An 18277-nucleotide genomic window follows, 5' to 3' on the forward strand; every position below is an offset into this window, starting at 1 on the left:
AACAGCACCACTCCAGTTGTTGCTGGGGGTCTTTGATTGGTGAGCGGCCTCTGTGAAGAATCATAAGTTGTTGAGTCTTGACAGAGCTCTCCAGAAAAGTTATTCTTGTGACAGATCACTCATAAATCAATTTACTGACTGCCTGTAAACTACAGAATTGATTTTAAGGTCCCTCTCATTGTATTCTAATTGCTTGCTCCAGATTACAACAATGACCTACTCATACTTAATGACCCTGACAGATCACTGCTTTCAGCTGACTTTCTAATTTATAAAAAATCTACAATTATGCTGCGTTTAGTCAATATGTGGAACTTTTTCCAAGGTCTTATCACATATAGGATCTTTTCCTGTATCTTTCTTCACTTATACACTGTTTTTTAATTTTTGTTTTTCTTCACTCTTTTATGTTTTTTTTTTAATTTTGTGTTTGTGTATTTTTCATGTTTTGTGAAGAACATTGTATTATTATTATAAGGATTAAAGCTTTTTTTTTATATTAACACTGGATAAAATGAGTACATGTAAAGTGAAACTACTAGAGACGGACCCCGAGAGAATTATAGTCAGACACAGCAGTTCCCAATTTTTCAGCTGAACTGCTTAGTGTGTGCTTATCAAATTCAGCTAATTAGGAAAAAAAAATACTGTCTGAAGTAGGTAATGACTAGCTCTTCTTATGCGTATCTCAGTTTTTCTCAAAAGTGATACAGGGTTGGATGGGGATGAGCAAATGCTCCCAGAGAGTTAAAGACCATTTTGTCCCTATAAAACCATAGTATATGTGGACTGAAAACAACACAGTCATGTGACCCAGAAAACAATTGAACCACGCCTCTCTGTGCAGCAAAAATTCATCATATTCACACCATTTCTACAGTCAGCACCTTATGACCAGCAGCACGTCTTTGATTCTTCGCAAAAGGTTAATGTGTACAATTTCAAGGTGTCAGCAAAGCCGCATGAGACTGTCCAACTTGATGACATACAATAGGAGATGATGCACCACAAGCTGTGTGTAGGATGAGATGTTAATGAGGGATAGACTCATAGGGAGCTCAGTAAAAAGGGCATGACTGAAGCGGTGCAACATGATTTTGGTACTGATACAATCTAGTCCCATGATTGCTACTGTGCTTTACAAGCAATTGCATGTAATTTCTACACAATATGCATGACGCTCTCGCAAGGAAAATAAAAGTGCGGTGAGAGAGAGATTGTTGGTTTGCTCCAGTCAGTATTTTTTTCCTGTTCGTACAGTATTTCAAGCTCTTTGTTTCTCTGCTAACAGCATAAAAAAATCAACACACTTTCATGGAAAGCAAAATTAGGCTTAAGTAGATGAAGAGTAGAGCCGCTGTTTCACACAGAAAATGCTAGATATTTAATGAGCCTGCCTGTTGTTTAGGCTGTCGTCTACTGAATTAATTGATCAGGTGACAAGTACTAGTACATGTACTAGAATCTAAGTGGCTTACTGCCTCTGCTAAACAACCTCCTGAGGGAAGCCATCTATTGTAACGTGTCCTCCACAGCAGAGTGACTGCCAACCAAAAATTGCCCTTACTCACATCCTCCCTTTTGTATTTCCGTGATATTGAGGTACAACAAGCCATCTTATCCTGTGTTGTGAAAACAACACTAAAATGGCAGCACTAAAATGTGACGTGGCTACTAGTGTGACATCAACGTCTTCTTCAGCCATGCAGTCTCAGGCTCCATTCCCTGGGCTTGGGAATCTGCCATGTGTAGGCCAATGATGAGACGAAGAGCTGATGAACAGTGAGACACAGACAGATCAATAATCCCTGCTAATCCATAATCCCATTAACATCAACAACAATGAGAAACAATTGCTACTTCTCGAGAGTTGTTCGTTTTCTATTGATCCATGATAAATAACTGTTATTTGTGCAAAACCTTTTGAGAAACAAACATCTGAATAACCAGTGATGCCACATATGTAATCTCTTGTTGTTGTACCCGTATCCTTATGGTTTCTGACTCTAGTAAACCAGTAAAGAGTACTGTGTGTAAAACTCAGTACATTTTGTGTTTACAGGCCTGTTTGTTGACCAAACAGCTTGTTCCCATTACTGAGCTCAGGCCTAGGTGAACAAGACTTGCTTGTATGTTGGTTAACAGGGGAGACGCCAGATGCTTTTCATTAGATAGATGAGCGGCGGCAACCATCCTGTGTAATTTATCTGTTTTTGTGTCAGGATAAATAAGAAAGTAGAGGAGGCTCTTACCAGCGTTGGAGTGTGTTTGTGTACAAATGAAAGCTTGTGTGTGTGTGTGTGTGTGTGTGTTGGAGAGTATCTAGGCCTCCTCTACAGCTAATCCTTTTCCAGTTAGCTAAGAGTTCTGGGATGTGGCAGGTTTGGAGTGAATGGGAAGGATCTCTATTTTGTTGCAGAGGCTGCAAGAGGCCAGCAAAGAGACGCATGTTCCCTGAGAAACCAAGACATCTGTTGTCTGTGAGAAGAGAGCACAGGGAGGAGAGCAGGGATTGAGGGGTCCCTATAGTCCTGTCCACACCGGCAGTGGCTACGCTGCTGACTAATTGGTAAGAGGCCTATGCGTAAGCAAGTGAAGGAGGGGTGTCTGGGTGGCAAGCCAAAGAGGAAGGAAGACAGGCCACCTCATTCCCACAGGATAAGGAAAAAAGAGAAAAAGAAAAAAAAAAAAGAAAACAGCGACCGAAACACAGAAAAGGACACGAGTAATAGATGTTTCCCCCTCTACCACCCCCCTCTCACCCTCCTTCGCTTCCTTCTGTAGCCCTTCCAGACCCAGACTCCAGACTAGCCTCATCCTTGTAATTTAGATTAATTTCTTCCACATTTTCCTCAGGGATTAGGCTGCAACCCACCGAGCCCCCCCTTCTCCACACACATACATACACGCACGCACACTCAGCTCACCCCCTACCATAGTTGCTTAATGCTCTCATTATTGAACTACGTTCCCCTCACAGTCTATCCCACCCCACCCCCAAGCCTCCACATACACAAGCACACACTCAGAAATGAAAAACTCTCAGCTCTGATTTGTCTTGATCTTTAAATGTCATTAAATGATTCCTCCGATCATATGAACGAAAACAGTTTTGTCTTTTTTAACTTAATGCAACTGTCTGCACCAAAGTCAGTCAGTTATTCTACTGTCCAAAACTGTCACCACATGTGCTGTGTATTGTAGTATTGTACTATGCTACTTTTGTAATGCCAGCAGTGGCCTGTTATGGATTGATCAGGAGGATTTAAGTTTGTTTTAACGTCTTTTTCCTCATCTTTTAAACAAAAGATGGTGACCACTTTGATGGGTGCATCACAGAACTGAGCAGGGATAAAAAGAAATGGTTGCCAGGACGCTACAACAACCATTTTACAGTGAGCATATGTTAGACTGGCAGTATCCTCCAAAATCAAATTCTCCATGTTCTCTGACTGCTGTTGAATACACCACAGCAGGCAAATACCAGCAGAGTATACTCACCGTTACTCCAGGTGTGTTGGTTTAATGCCGCACAGGAGCAACGAGTCACACTGAGAGTAGACACAACTCAAAAATTCCTCAAAACAACAACTAATTCTAGAAGCAACACAAACCCAGAAATGTAAAGCAAAGATACGTGGAATCACATCACCCATTTTAAAAAATGTATTATTATGTATATCTATTACTTACATTCTCCTCTTTTCTCTGCCAAACTAAAATGCCCCACTTCCCCTGCATTGCATTCTTTTTTGTGCATTTAACACCAGCTGTTGCCTAAGACGCAAAATTTGTGCACATTTTTGAAAAGCCATTTATTTTCACTGACTTTCTCTTGATTTTGTGAATTGTGCACTAATCCCTGTTTCTTTTTACATGTCCACTATTGTCTCCCCTGTCTCTTTTATTTCCCCCTTTCTCATTTTATTATTGCTGTAAAACACTAGTGTTTGGAAAAGTGCTTTATAGTTAATAAGTCACAATGTGTTTTTATTGTGTCATGTACATAAAAGTGCCCTGGCCACATAGACTTACAAGACACCAGATATTGTCTAGTAGTGTAGAGTAGTGAAACAAGAGCATAACTTCTTACACACAAAATTAAACTGCAAACAAAGAACTTTATCTTGACAGATAAAACTGCTACAACAAGCTCCCTCCTCAACACACAATTCTATTCTTTTATAACCATCCACCCTGAAGAACTCATTGGAAATGAAGAGCATTTTACCAAAAGGCATAGCCCTAAAATATTCATATAATAACCCCAAAAAAACTTTCTTTCATTTTCTTGATGAAATCACTTAAAAATACATTCCAAAAAGAGCATTAACCTTGCTCGTTTCTTTAGCTAATGGTTATATACCTGAATATAACTATGTACGTAGACATCTTTTAGACAACTTTTTTTAAACTATTAACAATAGGTGAATAAAGTTTGCATGCTTGCTAGAAATGTAGCCTAAGGTCTCCTATATTACAAATGAGCAGTTCATGATTCATTAAAGTGGTGATGAACAAGAAAATTTGGATGAATTTGTATCGCTGGCATGAATCCACAATGACAATTAAAGCCAAATACTGTGCTTGTTTTTGGTCACAAATGAGCCATTTTCCCTGTGAGGACAGGCCTCCCACTATGAAGTTGCTCTTGATGAGAGTTAATGTGTTTTTTGTTTTTTTGTTTTTTTTTACTTAACTTTACTACTTAGCTCACAATAGGATATTATACAGCATACAGCACTATTTACACCACTGATGAAGATGCAGTTCATTCTGAAAGCAAATGAAGTTGCTGTCATCTCATTTGATCTTATTTCTAGGAGGTGCCAAAATGGCCAACCCTATCATCTGAAGACTGGGTTTCTCCTCATTTGGTCTCCAAACAAGAGACACACATTTTCAACTCAAATAATAATAACAACAACAACAACAACAACAACAACAACAACAATAATAATAATAATAATCTGCTTCCTGTGTTTACTGAACTAGACCTTGACTCCTGATTTACACATGAGAATCTACTGTCGTTGGGATGACTTGTCGCTTGTGACATGGGATATTAAGACTATGGTTTAACTCATAAAGTGGTTTCAGTGGTTGGGAACTGCAAGCAAGCGATTAGTCTGACTGCAAATGATCCTTAATGTACAACAGATTTCAAAGGCAGTTGCTGAAGGGAAGTGGTTGGACTAAATGGAAAGGGGTAAAAGTGAAGTGCTAAGTATCTGGGAACATGCTGGGCAAAATGCTGTGAAATTTGTAACAGTAAGGGGTGTACAAAATTTAACACAATGTTCAGATTGTTGTAAAAAACTGATCTACAGCTCTTTCTCTGAATGCGTGTCCCTTTAATAAGCTGATAAAAATTAAATTAATTATACAGGTAATTAAAACAAAGATAGAAAATGTCCTGGTATATTTAAATTGGATTTTAAAAAGTAACATATTGCATCGACTTTTTCCTTTTTGGCGCATTTTTCCTCTCTCCTGACAGCTTTATCATGTGACTTGCTGTGACCTACATAAAAAAGGTCATTCAGTCAGAGCTGGCATGAAATATGACTACAGTTCAGTGAATCTAGAGTTGACAAGTAGCCCTGGGCTTCCTAATGAGATCAAAAGATTGTATTAGTATGTCAAATATAATCACTGAAAATAAAAGATATGAGTTTTCTCTTTTTCCATAAAAGAAAAAGAAGTGAAGGTAACAGGTAACCTCAACAAGTCTACGCTCGCCTTCCTTTCCCAGCATTATGAGGTGTGTCAGAGGTGAATTACTCATACTGTCTCACAGCTGAAGCGAAAATGTTTGACCAGTTACCATGTTGCCTGTGTTTTGGAAAACATTATAAGGAATGACACATATTAAACAGGTGAGTTGTGGTCTGATAGAAAAAAAGATAATTTTCTGTAGGGTAGGGTTGGCTGTTTAAATGTCTCGTATTCATGTTTTTTTTTTTCAACTATGTATTTTCAATTGTACTTTGTGTACATGCTTTACCTTCACTAATACTCAACATGGAAGTGTTTATAAAATCAGGTGTATCCAACTTTAGACTGGAGGCCTTTGAGTCTCATCTGACAAGATCTAACTCTGAAAACTTGCTCAGAGAAGATCTCTTTTGCTGACAATAAAGGTGAGGAAAGTGAATGGGCCGTGTATGTTTAAAAGCTCACGGCTGCCAAAACAAGCTCTGCGATGTGACACAACTGACAGAGTGACAACATGAAAGAGAAAAACTGAGAGAAATTGGGACAGGGTGAACAACCTCCAATGAAAGCCTGAGACTCGGGGAGGTGTTGTTTCAACCGTGTTCAACCGGTCATCAAAGTGATTCAAAATCCTCTTCCTCCTTTTCTTTCTCCCTCCACCAACCTCCAGTAATGCCTCCTTCTCCTTTTCTAGCGCCACCTCCTCCTCCCATTATCTGCTCTCTCAGGGCCAAGCGTACAAGCTAACACGAGTAACTGAAGGCAGTTAAAGTCAACTGCTGCAAAGGCAGTGATCCACCAGGTTGACAGGTCTGGTTAAACAGGTTCTGAGGGGAGAGGCTGATACTTGTTTAACTGCTTGGTATAGCACACTGCTGCTGCTGATGCCTCTGTAATATGTAGCCTGGACTTTGTGAAACGCTGGTTTCACCTACTGACTTCAAACGCAGGATATATGGCTTGTGCAACACTATGAGGAGAAATGGTGGTACAAGAAATTGTTGTGGATTACAGCACTGTACCTGTAAATCCAGTTTTATGTCCAACGTTAATGCACGAACATGTTTCAGTCAGCACTGGTTTGGTGTTACCATGGCTCAGACACTTAGCAATAAGCTCCTGAAACACATAAACAGACATACAACATGAATCAGCGGGGACTGGCCAGGCAAGTGATGATTAAGCAAGCTTGCGCCACATGTAAATCCCATCTGCAGTTTTGCATTGCTTCATTTTCTCACAGACATCAAAGGCATTGTCATCTGCAGTGTGAAACTTGCAGCATTGCATTTCCATAGATTAAATACACCTTGAAACAAAAAGCACATCTGCACTTCACTTGGGAGCACACCTGCGCCAAACACAGGGAATACAAAAAGAAATTTCAGTGAACAGCAAGCTTAGGAAAACTGAAAAGTGACAGGCTTTTAGTGCAATGTATTCAGTATGTGTCAATAGTTTTCTAAGTTTAAACATAAACAAGCCATTTGTCTGCTCTCAGCTATCTTGTTCATCACATGATGTACTTTTGAGGTCTACGCCTTCACTGAGCCACACAGCCTATTTGTGAAGCTAAGTGAGAGCAGATAATGATGGCTACTGTTCCCATTAGTTTGGGGATTTTTCTTTCCTGTTTATTAATAGGAAAATCTTCCAACACATGACTTAACCATCATCTGTGAACTACTGCTGAAAAGAAGGCTACAGAACAATAGTGCTATCCATTAACAAAATATGTGCGTGTGTTTGTGTGGCCCATAGACAACATCACTGACTCACCGAATCTGAATTGAGTCTTTCATTTTATTTTTATTTTTCCTGAAACTTTAAAACAGTTTTTTTTTTTTACATATTTTCAAAAAAGTATATCATGCCCACTTCCTAACCTCTACTTGATAAAAAACTAGCCCATTTATAAAAGTTTAACACATCATCATAAAAAGTGAAACCATACACCAGAATGATACCATTATTTACACAAGCCCATTAAATTACAACATAAATTAGAAAATATTTACATCCAGGACAAGACTCTGGATAAAGTTCTATGTTTGGAATTTAATGTCTAATTAAAAACATTTTTAAAGAAAGAAATATGTACATTTACACACATTCTCACAACATGCACACACTCTGGCAGTGGTTGGTAGATTGATGTTAACTTGGGGTTTTTAAATACTAAGAATGATGAATACCTAACATAGTCACAAAAATAACATGTTCTCACTGCCAGGTATAAAAGACAGAGTAACAATGGAAGCATTGCTATGCCTGTAATCCACATGAACACTGAAGAGGCTTCTATTAAACTGACTTTGAAGTCTCTGGTTTCCAACCGAACACAGACTGACAAACCAAAAATTGTCTTTTCTCATTCAGGCCTACATAAGACTCAAATCATCTCTCATGAACAAAGCACAATAACACTGGAGCCATTTTGAAGTGGTTGTAAAAATCAAGCACAAAAAAGTAAAGAAAATGAAGTGGATTTTCTTCTCTTTCTTTCTAATATAAAAAAATTGTCCTTTGCAAGTACATTGAGACACAGGAAATCAGTGGATTTGCCTCCAGACGGAGTAGAAGGGGGGAAGCTGAGAGGAATTCACAGCCACAGCAACTCATCTTGAAATGATGTCCTCTAGGGAGAAAAAAAAACAGTATGCACTTTGTTCTTTTTCGTCTTCTTGTCAACAGAGTGCAGGTCCCATGGTTGTAGCATCGGCACATTGGTAACTGTATAGGACTGCATGGTCCTTGCTATGATAAGGTGTGTATTACGTCTTCACAGGGGAGGGCTCCCATTAGGATCAGTCCACAGACGTTTACCGTGGGTGCCAAAACAGACTGATTTGAAGCCAGCTGTGACAACTTTTTAGAAACCCTCAACTTCTAAAAATTATTATATAAATTTAACAGTGCAGACACACACATTCACGCACAAATTCAGCTCTGGAAATGACAATAGTAAATGTTGATTTTAAACAAGTCCAAAAAGGGCAGACAGGGTAGCAAGATTAAGGGACTCAGGGGTTCTCAAGTTCATAGGGATTCTCCTTTGAGCTCTCATTTCCTGTGCTTGTCCATTTTGTCGGTAGATTTGCTTCCACTGTCTGAGGATCCCTGGGTGTCGCTACCAGAACTCAGGTACATCTTGTCCACTTGTTTGAGTGCCTCGTTCAGGTAGTTCTGAAGTGAGGTCATGGCAGCACAGATGGCCGGAGAGCCAAAGCCATGAGTGATGAGGCTGAAGTGGGTCAGGCAGCCTTGGATTCCAGGCTCCAGGATGGGCGCCGGCCGAGAGTTTCCCAGAGGTGAGCGATCCTGAGTGAGAAGGTCAGTGAACTCCTTACAGATTTGCCTGAAGATAGAAAAAAAAAAGAATGATTTAGGATGACAGAGGAAAATACTTTGATTAACTACATCTAATGATTCACTGTGGCCTGAGAGCAAATTCCATAGATAACACTGCAGGTCATTAAAAAAGCAAAATACTTCAGTAATCCATGCAATTCAATGCAAATTAGTGGTACCATCCAGAAGTGACACTTACTTGGCAGCAAGGAGCATGTTCTTGCGAGAGTTAACCTCGTTGCGTTCTACGTGAGGCCTGCCGAGGTATTCAGCAATTGCCTTTGCAGGGAACTCTGTCTCGCACACGTAACCAAAGTCTCTAGCTAAATGAACAGCCTCACCTAAAAGAAGAGGAAAAAACCATTGTTGTAAGAGAAAAAAACACAAGTCATCTGTAAAAGCTTGGTCTCAAACCAAGACTGTATGTTTATGAATAAATAAAGATTGTTAGTATTCATGCAGCCATTATCACTGCACGGTCCGTTACACACTGGGCAAATATCAAGTAGTAAGCCGGCCAGTCAAAGCAATTTATCAATTTACAGCAGTACACTAGTAGTCCGTTTTGAACCTGATATACCCGAGCATCAAGGCACATGAAGTGAAGCAGCTGAACTACAGAATAATCAGCTGTGCTCAGTCTTCTAGCCTGGGGGCAGAAGAACTAGTGAGATTAATATATTTCCGTCTTGAGGGTGGTTTGACTTGCATGGTCATAATGGGCTTATGTGGATAAATGCTAGCACAGATTGCCCACGGCGCCAACAGCAGCACTTATTGATAGACACGCACATCACTTGAGGACGCAGGCAGCTATTCAGAAGCACAAGCTTTAAGGTCAGCCGGCCCTCCTGGCGAGCTGAACACAAGATAACAAGGCTTAATTCAGCTTTGAAGGTCTCTAAATAACACAAGCCTCCAGTCATTCTCCTGCACAAAATCATCAGCCCATTTATAAAAATTAGGCATGTAGGGAGCAAGAGAGGAAAAAATATTCTACCTTAGCCCACGGCAGGTAGATGTGATTAAAGTGATACTGTGATCACGGAGAAGCATCACTGTCTGTCTAAGGTATGACTGATGATGTTGTTTTAGTATTTAAAGCATTGACAGGAGAAGTTAAAGGTGCTGTGTCATCATTATAACTATGTAACTGCCTGATGTTAAGTAACTAACGATGATACAGACCACTTAAAGGAGAAATATATCAAAGAATGAAAGACTGAGTTGAAAAGGATTTACATTTACACATGAGCACAGTCATTCTGATTTTGGCTAAATGTACAGAATTGCCATGGGAACAAAAAGACAAAGCTCTTTTGTCCCCAGAGTTTCTCAAGAAGAAAAAACTTTGCGCCATTCACACTGTCTTTATATCACAGAGTATTTCAGCAATGAATGGTGTTTGGAGAATGCCTTGAGACAGCGTACGGTACTTAAAACACACGTACTATGTGTAAGAGACTGACATTCCCACGTTCGCATACTATTAGAGCGACATTCCAGCCGATGCAAACAGCAATTACACCTATGAAGGTCCAATGAACTACTGAGTGACATCTCATACCTTCTACTAGTGAGGTAAGCAGAGTGACATTGGCTGCCTTCCTCCTTCCTGCTGGCAGGTTGAGCCCAATTTTATCCAGCTTTTCTCTCAGAGAACGACCTCCATTTTTTGACTTGGCTCTGCAGAGAGAGAACACAAAAATACATGTTAAATCTACAGTCATGAAGTCATTCACACATTATGCAAGATTCATATTTTTTTCTGCCATAACGTGTTGTAGGAAATTGCTCATTGGGGATTTGTAAATTATTACGGCACTTGGCTCTCTTCTCACACATTCTCATGATTATTTTGTTCAGATTAGTATCTGCTTGAGGTAATTTAAGCCAAAAATTATATGGAACAAACAGAATAGATGAAAATAATTATTGTGCATTCACTAAAATCCAAAGATTACAGCCCATACAGTAGAAATAACTTGTCAGACGAGGTCTTGCACTCACTCCTGTGGAGGGTCTCATCCTACACTTCTGCTTAAAAACAAATAACAAACAAACAGGCTCTACTGACCTAAAAAAACCCTGACACAGTTGATGCTTCCACTCCTAACCCATAGCAGAGAAATCTCTCATACACGTGTTTGCAGTAACACTTAAACTCTGCACTTGCCATGGCCAATTCAGTTTTCCGCATGACTGGCAAGCAAGCGCTCCGTCTCCATGGCGGGTGAGAGAGAGAGCATCTTTAGGGAGGCATGTGTGTATGAGTGCCCCCACTCCTTCACCCCCTTCTCCCCCACGCCCCTCAGATAACGATCCTCCTCCTATTGCTATATGACCTACTTAAAAACGTCTGTGATTGTGTATGTATATGTGTGTGTGTGCGTGTGTGTGTGTTTGTTGATGTGTGTACATGTCAGCATTAATACAGACACATGGGAAGTGGCAAACGTGCACTCCAAGCACAAAATGCTCTGGTCAGGACATACTGTAACCTCACAGCCCCTCAACAGACTGCCACACTAACATATGTACCATAAGGTCAACCGTTGTGCCATAGATAAACCTACCCATTCTGCAACGCTTGGCAAACACACAAATACACACAGTGAAGCACACCCACAGAGTCTTTAGATTGGTACTAACTGTGTTGATGTAACCTATCCCTAGAGGAAGCAGAGAACCAAAATTGCAGACCACACAAAGAATGTCACGAACCTTACACAAAAAAACTGATGAGCCAGAGCAACTGAGCCAAGCTGTGCTTTTAGAAAACCCTTTCCCATGGGCTGCCGAGCTTTAGTCTACAGATCACTAGAGCTACAACTCCTCGGTTTAATGATCGTTCAGAGCTAAAACCATCACACAGTCTTATCAACAGTTCACAGATAATGGAGCGGTTAATAAAAACCAATAAAATGAATTATCCCTGCATTAGTTACCCTTGATTTTTGTGACTCGGTCCTACTGTATTTCTGTGTCATGTTGAAGACTTTTACAAACAACAACGAGAGAAATACCATTAAGTTGAGCCTGCTGTCAAGTTGAAAGAGTTTGAGCTCTGACCTGCGTAAAACTCCTCCCAGGAGCGATGCGTTGAGGCACTCTGGGGGTGACAGACGTCTCTGGACCTCAGCCACCGTGACCTTATACTTAGAAGTGGAGCTCAGCAAGGAAAGACGGCCGGGTACAGAGCAGAACACCTCAGTGGGGTTTGATACCATGCCCATCAGGGACTCTTTCTGGAAGGGAAGACCCAGCGAATTGCCTTTGGGCAGAGTGACAGGACCTGGAGGGTGTGGAAAAACAAGAGTGTAAGCTCAGGAGTAAAAAAAAAGAAAAGAAAAGAAAGATTCTGATTTTGCAATAGCGTTTGTTTATATATGCAGGTTTCCTGTGTATGTACGTAAGCTCTAATCAACATAATCCTCTCTGTGCAACAGGGAATCTGTGTTTTCTTGTACGTAATCACAAGGAAGAGAGTATATGCAGCTCTGCACAACTGAGAAAACCAGTGTCTGTCGCACAAAAGTATGCACGAATCAGCTATTGAAGACTTAATGTGCGGTTTTCCAAACACTGGATGCCTGATGGTTAAACAGCTAAAATGCCCTCATGCCAAACACCATCCACAAACAGGTACACACATACAGACTGCCTCTCACCTAAGCCACAGATTCTCCTCAGTAAAATTAAAAAATTGTGTTTTTATTTTTAGCTGCCCCAAAAGTTGGACAAAATTTAGTTCACAGGTTCAAACTTTTTTTTACCACCCACAAAAGCACTGACAGTCACCGGACAAACAAAACAGTACAGCACACTACAAAACATAGCTATCTTCATCCTCACCCGCAAGAATGCCCCCCTGATAATAAGTCCTCTGTAAGCGATCAAGGTTCCTGCCACCTCGCAGTCCTAATACTGAGACAGAAATCACAGAGTCACATGAGTGCTTTAAGGCTCCTCTGGGGCACATGGTTGGGAATGACATGCCATTGTTTACAAGTGGAAAACCTAGATTGCCCATAGCGTGCCCTTGAGCATGGGAACAATATAATGAGCCATCACTGATTTCTGTAACAAATGCAGACTGGTTGGTTTATTGTGCTGCGCACATGGCTTTCTGCTTGTAAGTATGTGCCATAATATTGTCACATTTGTTTGCCAGCATGCTTTCTAAAATAACAACAACACTGTATTCACTGTAAAGCATCACATAAATGTACCTGAATTAATCCTTACTGTTGAAATACTGATTGGGTATGATGAGAAAAAAGGCATGAGGTTTACATTTTAAAACAAACATAAAACTTGTCTTAATATGATTATATATCATACTAGGCAGCTTTCCTCATAATTTAATCTATCTATCTGGTATATGATTCAAATAAAAACTGAAAACTAAGCAGTAAAATAAAATTGCTCAAGCAGATCGCTCTCTAACTCAAAGTCTGTTTAATGGAGGCCTGATGACAAATCAGCAGGACTAAGTTCTCCGTCAAAACAGTTCATGTCCCAACAAATTACTAAACTGTCCTTCACATGCAAGCCTAATGCCACACCCCACCAAAAGCTGGTTCTGCAGAGCCAAACACTGCTTCAAGATCAACTCATAATTTCCTGTTAACCTGATCTGAAAAGAGCTGCAATTGCGAGCTTAACCAGCCTAAAGATGATCCAAAGCTTTCCTCTTCGCTCACAGTCAACACCGAGGTTATGAGATTGCTCAATTTTCATGTCATGTCAGCTATAGCCTGTCGTTTTTGAAAGGGATCAGTTCTTTCCCACTGGGCATCCATTCAAGCACCTTCACCGACAGAATAGGCAAAGGATCACATCAAGCTTAGATAAGTGCATCTCATGGCTATGAGGATTATCACTGTATGCAGTGTGAGCACAAACAGAAGACTCCTCCTTTGCTGTACTCTCACACTGAGTGCCTTGACATGTCACTCTAGAGGTAATTCTTATGACATTTCCAAGTTTTGAAGAGAGTGAAAGAAAAACAGGCTTTGCAGTAAATTAAATTGCTGCATCTTCATTTGGTTGTGCAAAGGTACACGTACCCCAGGCTGTATTTCCAAAACTTTCATCATTTTCTTTCAAATAAAAAAAATGCTTTTTTTGTAACAGCGGTTAGAATAGTAATAAATAAGACATAAACTCACCTTTTTTGATGACTGTCTGATCTGCCATTATAATACTGTGGTCATCTACATGCTGATAAAGAAGAAAAGAAGCAGCAATAAGCAAAAATACGCACTTTTAAAAAATGATAGCAATTGCAAGCTTAAGAGAATTTCTGCATGGTGTAGCTATATGAGTTATATTATTCAAAATCTGTCCCAGTTACTCTTCCTCTCTTCTGACTCATTCATGCAAAACAGACAAACAAAAAACTGTTTAAAATGTGATATTTTCTATGAAAAATCTGGATGTTTCATGAGTATGTAGTGACCTTTGTTAATTTACTTTATTGTGTGTTTGCATGATTTTCCAAAATATTATGTCTGTACTGTCTTTAAGTGTTCACAGCCACATGCACACACGCACACCTCAGCCTTCGTGACTTCTGCACAGTTTTGCCTCTCCACTCACTTGAACATCCTCCAGTCCGTGGCCCATGTCGTGCATCCCCATGTTATCGCCAATAACCGACGACTCTAGGCTGTGCGAGTGTGGGGGTAGAAGTTCCGGCCGGCGGAACCCTTCCCTCCTCACACCGGACGAGCCTCCCTCCAGGCCCAGGATCTGACTCGCCAGTCCGCTCCTTGCGTGGGCGCCGAGCCCCTCCTGGCCCTGCCGACCGGGCCACGGCTGCTGCTGGTTCGACGACGGCGACTGGTGTATGGAGTTGATATTGAAGGGGTCGCCGAGGTGGGAGTAGGGGTCACTGGACTGTGGGTAGGAGATGGGTTGGTAGGGAGGCGGGAAGTACGGAGGCTGGAAGTCCGAACTGGCCGAGTGTGTGAGGGCGGGAGACGGACTGTAGAGGTGCTGACTGACCGCTGGCAGGTGAGGCAGCCGGGGGTTGCCATTGCTGTTGCCGTCGTGCCTTTCCTGAGGGACGGAAGAGACAGGGCAGCTGAGAGAGATGACAACAATATGGCAGGTAGCGGCGACATTTGTCCCTCAAGGGAATGAAGAGTCTGTCATTCAGTGGCAAACTGTCCACTGAAAATAATGATTTACGTGGGGAAATGAATATATTTAGACTGAAACTATATTTTATTATTATTCTTTAACGTGGGATATAAAGTTACCTTATTATTTAAATATGGCTGTGTTCTAACGTGTTTGTAATTATCCAAATTATTAATACAGCGGCATAAGAAATTATTTGCTGCTTTTAGGGCAGAAGGGATATAATTTTTGTTATTGTTATGTTGTTTTAGTGTAGTTATAGAAATATGCATGAATTCTGAAACTTGCGTCTTGTTTGTACAGTTGTAGGCGTCTCGACTTTTTTTTTTAAGTGACTTTTCAGCTTTCGTTCCTCTGCTGTCGCCTGTTACACTGGTTGTTTAAAAAATATTTTATCTCCCTTTATCTTATCTTATCTTATCTTATTTTATCTTCATCATTAGCATGTGGGAAAAAAACCAATACATTGCCACTTATGTCGTTGAAATGCAAACTTTCTTTCGGTCACTGTCACTTAAAAGGCACTTTTTTTTTACGTGTCTATCGAAACTCACCTCACAGTCATCCTCATATTTCACGTTGTCGGCTAATTTCCACAACATTCTGACAGAGAAAAAGTCTCTCCCGTTACAAAACAATTATAAAAGAAAAATATATGTCGTCGCCTGTGAGTTAATCCAGGTATGAAAAAAATAAGAGCTTCCTGGTGCTCATGAACCCTCTTGTTCTTCAGCTGCGGCGAAGAGGCGAAGTTGTGGGTGAAGGCTGAAGGGACGAACTGACCGACCGTCAGACTATCCGACCACAGATATGAGTTTCCACAGCCACAATGGGAGAAAATAATCGTTGTCAAGCAATATTTCCCCCCTCTCCGGTCAATGTGCTCCGTAGTTGTGTTGTGGAAGTGGACGAAAACGCTGCATATAAGAAACTTGACTCCCTCTTATGGACAAAACAGCGACGTTCAGTCTTATTGGCGCAAACATGAGCACTGTACTATATCTGCACAGCCACTTGGAGTGGGCGTTACTCTGCCGATGAGGTAACGAAGTGAAAGGGGAAAATTAAAATACTGCTGATTGGCGGGACAAGGGTCCAATCAGAATTCTGTCCGTCTGTACACTGTCAGACATTTACACCCAGTGACTTTACTATATCCCATTTTTCGTGGCTTACTGTGAGTGAAGTCTCTCACCACCCACTAGTTTGTTTTACTGTGTTTGTTTTTGCCTCCTCAAGCCCCTTCAGTAACTCAAAGACGAGGCTTTTAATTTGAAAGGAGGGCGCCTGTAGGCTCTGTTTCAGGATTATTTTTCTCATGAACACACTGAGATCAGCGGTTATTGTTCTGAAATAATTCCTCCATTTATAAAGGAGGCAACTTATTTTCACTTGTTGCTGAGTTGTGCTGCCTGTCTGTAAAAAAACAAGTGAAATAGTACACGTAGGACTCTTTTTCTCTGGTGACAAGTCTGATGCCGTTTGTGTCAGAACCAGCAAAACGTGGGTTGAGATTGTTGCAGTGAGGGGTTGCTAGGTTACCCAGTGCCCTTGACGAAGTTCTGGGGTTCGGTGGAACCAATCACATTGCCAGGTTCGAGCTAATTTAGAATTTTGTCAGTGTTCTCATCATAGAGTTAGACGGGAACATCCACACTGTGACAAATAGATAAGATACATTTGTTATGGCTGAGCGGAGTCAATGAGTTTTTTTTTAAGTAGGTCAATAGCAAATAACACCTGTTAATATTACTTATTTATTCATTTATTTGTTTATTTATTCTTTTCTTATGTTACAGTCCGGCCATGCCACTATAAATTAATTTTTTTTTTGCAAATACAAAGTTTTTTTAACTTAACTTTATCACATTAAGCATTATTTGATAATAATATTTATTATTATTATTATTATTATTATTATTATTATTATTATTATTATTATTATTATTATTATGCATGCCACTTAATTTGTCCTTGTGTTCGTTATGTTTACCGACTCAAAATGTCTGGTGGATTTTTTAGCTAAAAACTGACATTATACCAAGATAATGCATCTCTCCGATCTGAATGTATAAACAGAATAATAGAATTTCAAATAAGCCCATGATATTTTAATGTCAGCGTTTCACAGTGGTGTTTAAGTGCTTGTTTCAAACCACAATAAGCCCGAGGGCTTAGCAGCATCAGTCTTTCAAAAACCTCTGAAGCTCAAAGGAGCTCAACAACAACAACTCTTTCTTAACTTCATTTACATTTCTGGTGGAGCTTTGCAATGTCCAAAACAAGGCTGCTTTGAAGCTTTGATATGCATCAAATCTGGGGAAAAAAAGAGGACAAAACATGTTTTTCTTCTTCTTCTTCTTTTTTAATTTAACTACCTCACTAGTCTTTCTTATTTTAATGTTTATATCTCCCTCCTCAACAGAAATTAATATACACGATGTTCATTAGGCTGGTTGAAGTTATTTCATTAATTAGTTTTGTATTATTGACGAATACTAAATATCAGATTATAATTTGTGAGATTAATGGACAGACCTTTGTCTTTTAGGATAACAGCCTGTGGCGTCCGTCCACCCAAGCTGTGGTGATCGGCTGTGTCTGGGAACAACAGGACGTGGGCGACGGAGGATTATCTTTTTTGCGTGTTGGTCCTTGGCTTGTTGTGATGTGAAGCAGAAGTGAAATGCGCGCTGATTAAATGTTATTTTACGTTGGAATAGACACGGAGCAGACCTAAAGGTAGTTAGTCACGCTTGGCCAGACGGTGATGATGTTTTCAACAATCCTAATGCTCAGCTTGTCACTTTAATGACAGTCGACCACAGTGACAACCGGATCAGTCGACGTCAGGTGTAAAGATTAAATGGATCCATGCCCGGACAAAAAACAATATTTGTTGATTTGTCAATCGGTTTGCTGTAGATATAATCTCCATATTTACTGCAATGCAAGAAAAGAAGGCTCTGGTGGCTGTTCACAATATAGAATTACCCTTTATTTTCAACACCAGAAAAACCGACATAGCCCCTAATAAAGGCCATAATAATATTCAGGT

The 18277-nt window shown here is 40.3% G+C and overlaps 1 protein-coding gene across 2 annotated transcripts; it reads right to left on the bottom strand.

Moving 5' to 3' along the window:
• Positions 1-7501: 7501 nt before the first annotated feature.
• On the bottom strand, positions 7502-16175 carry tfap2c (transcription factor AP-2 gamma (activating enhancer binding protein 2 gamma)). Of its 2 annotated transcripts, XM_041034710.1 has the most exons (8): positions 15774-16175; positions 14674-15135; positions 14244-14295; positions 12925-12996; positions 12142-12364; positions 10637-10755; positions 9269-9410; positions 7502-9076 (listed from the first exon to the last, which is right to left on the bottom strand). In XM_041034710.1, exons 1-8 carry the CDS (start codon positions 15819-15821, stop codon positions 8782-8784), a joined length of 1413 nt encoding a protein of 470 aa, XP_040890644.1. In that variant the 5' UTR covers positions 15822-16175; the 3' UTR covers positions 7502-8781. The 2 variants fall into 2 exon arrangements, with proteins under 2 accessions (XP_040890644.1, XP_040890645.1); XM_041034711.1 differs by lacking the exon at positions 12925-12996.
• Positions 16176-18277: the final 2102 nt, after the last annotated feature.

This window comes from Toxotes jaculatrix, chromosome 3 (genome assembly GCF_017976425.1).
Source record: "Toxotes jaculatrix isolate fToxJac2 chromosome 3, fToxJac2.pri, whole genome shotgun sequence".
Taxonomy (NCBI): Eukaryota; Metazoa; Chordata; class Actinopteri; family Toxotidae; genus Toxotes; species Toxotes jaculatrix.

Coding starts and splice junctions, on each gene's coding strand:
- tfap2c (XM_041034710.1), bottom strand. CDS start 15,821: ATGTTGTGGAAATTAGCCGACAACGTGAAATATGAGGATGACTGTGAG. Junction 9,411..10,636: donor GCTTACCTCACTAGTAGAAG/GTATGAGATGTC, acceptor CTCTTCTTTTAG/GTGAGGCTGTTCATTTAGCT. Junction 9,077..9,268: donor AACATGCTCCTTGCTGCCAA/GTAAGTGTCACT, acceptor TTCTATCTTCAG/GCAAATCTGTAAGGAGTTCA.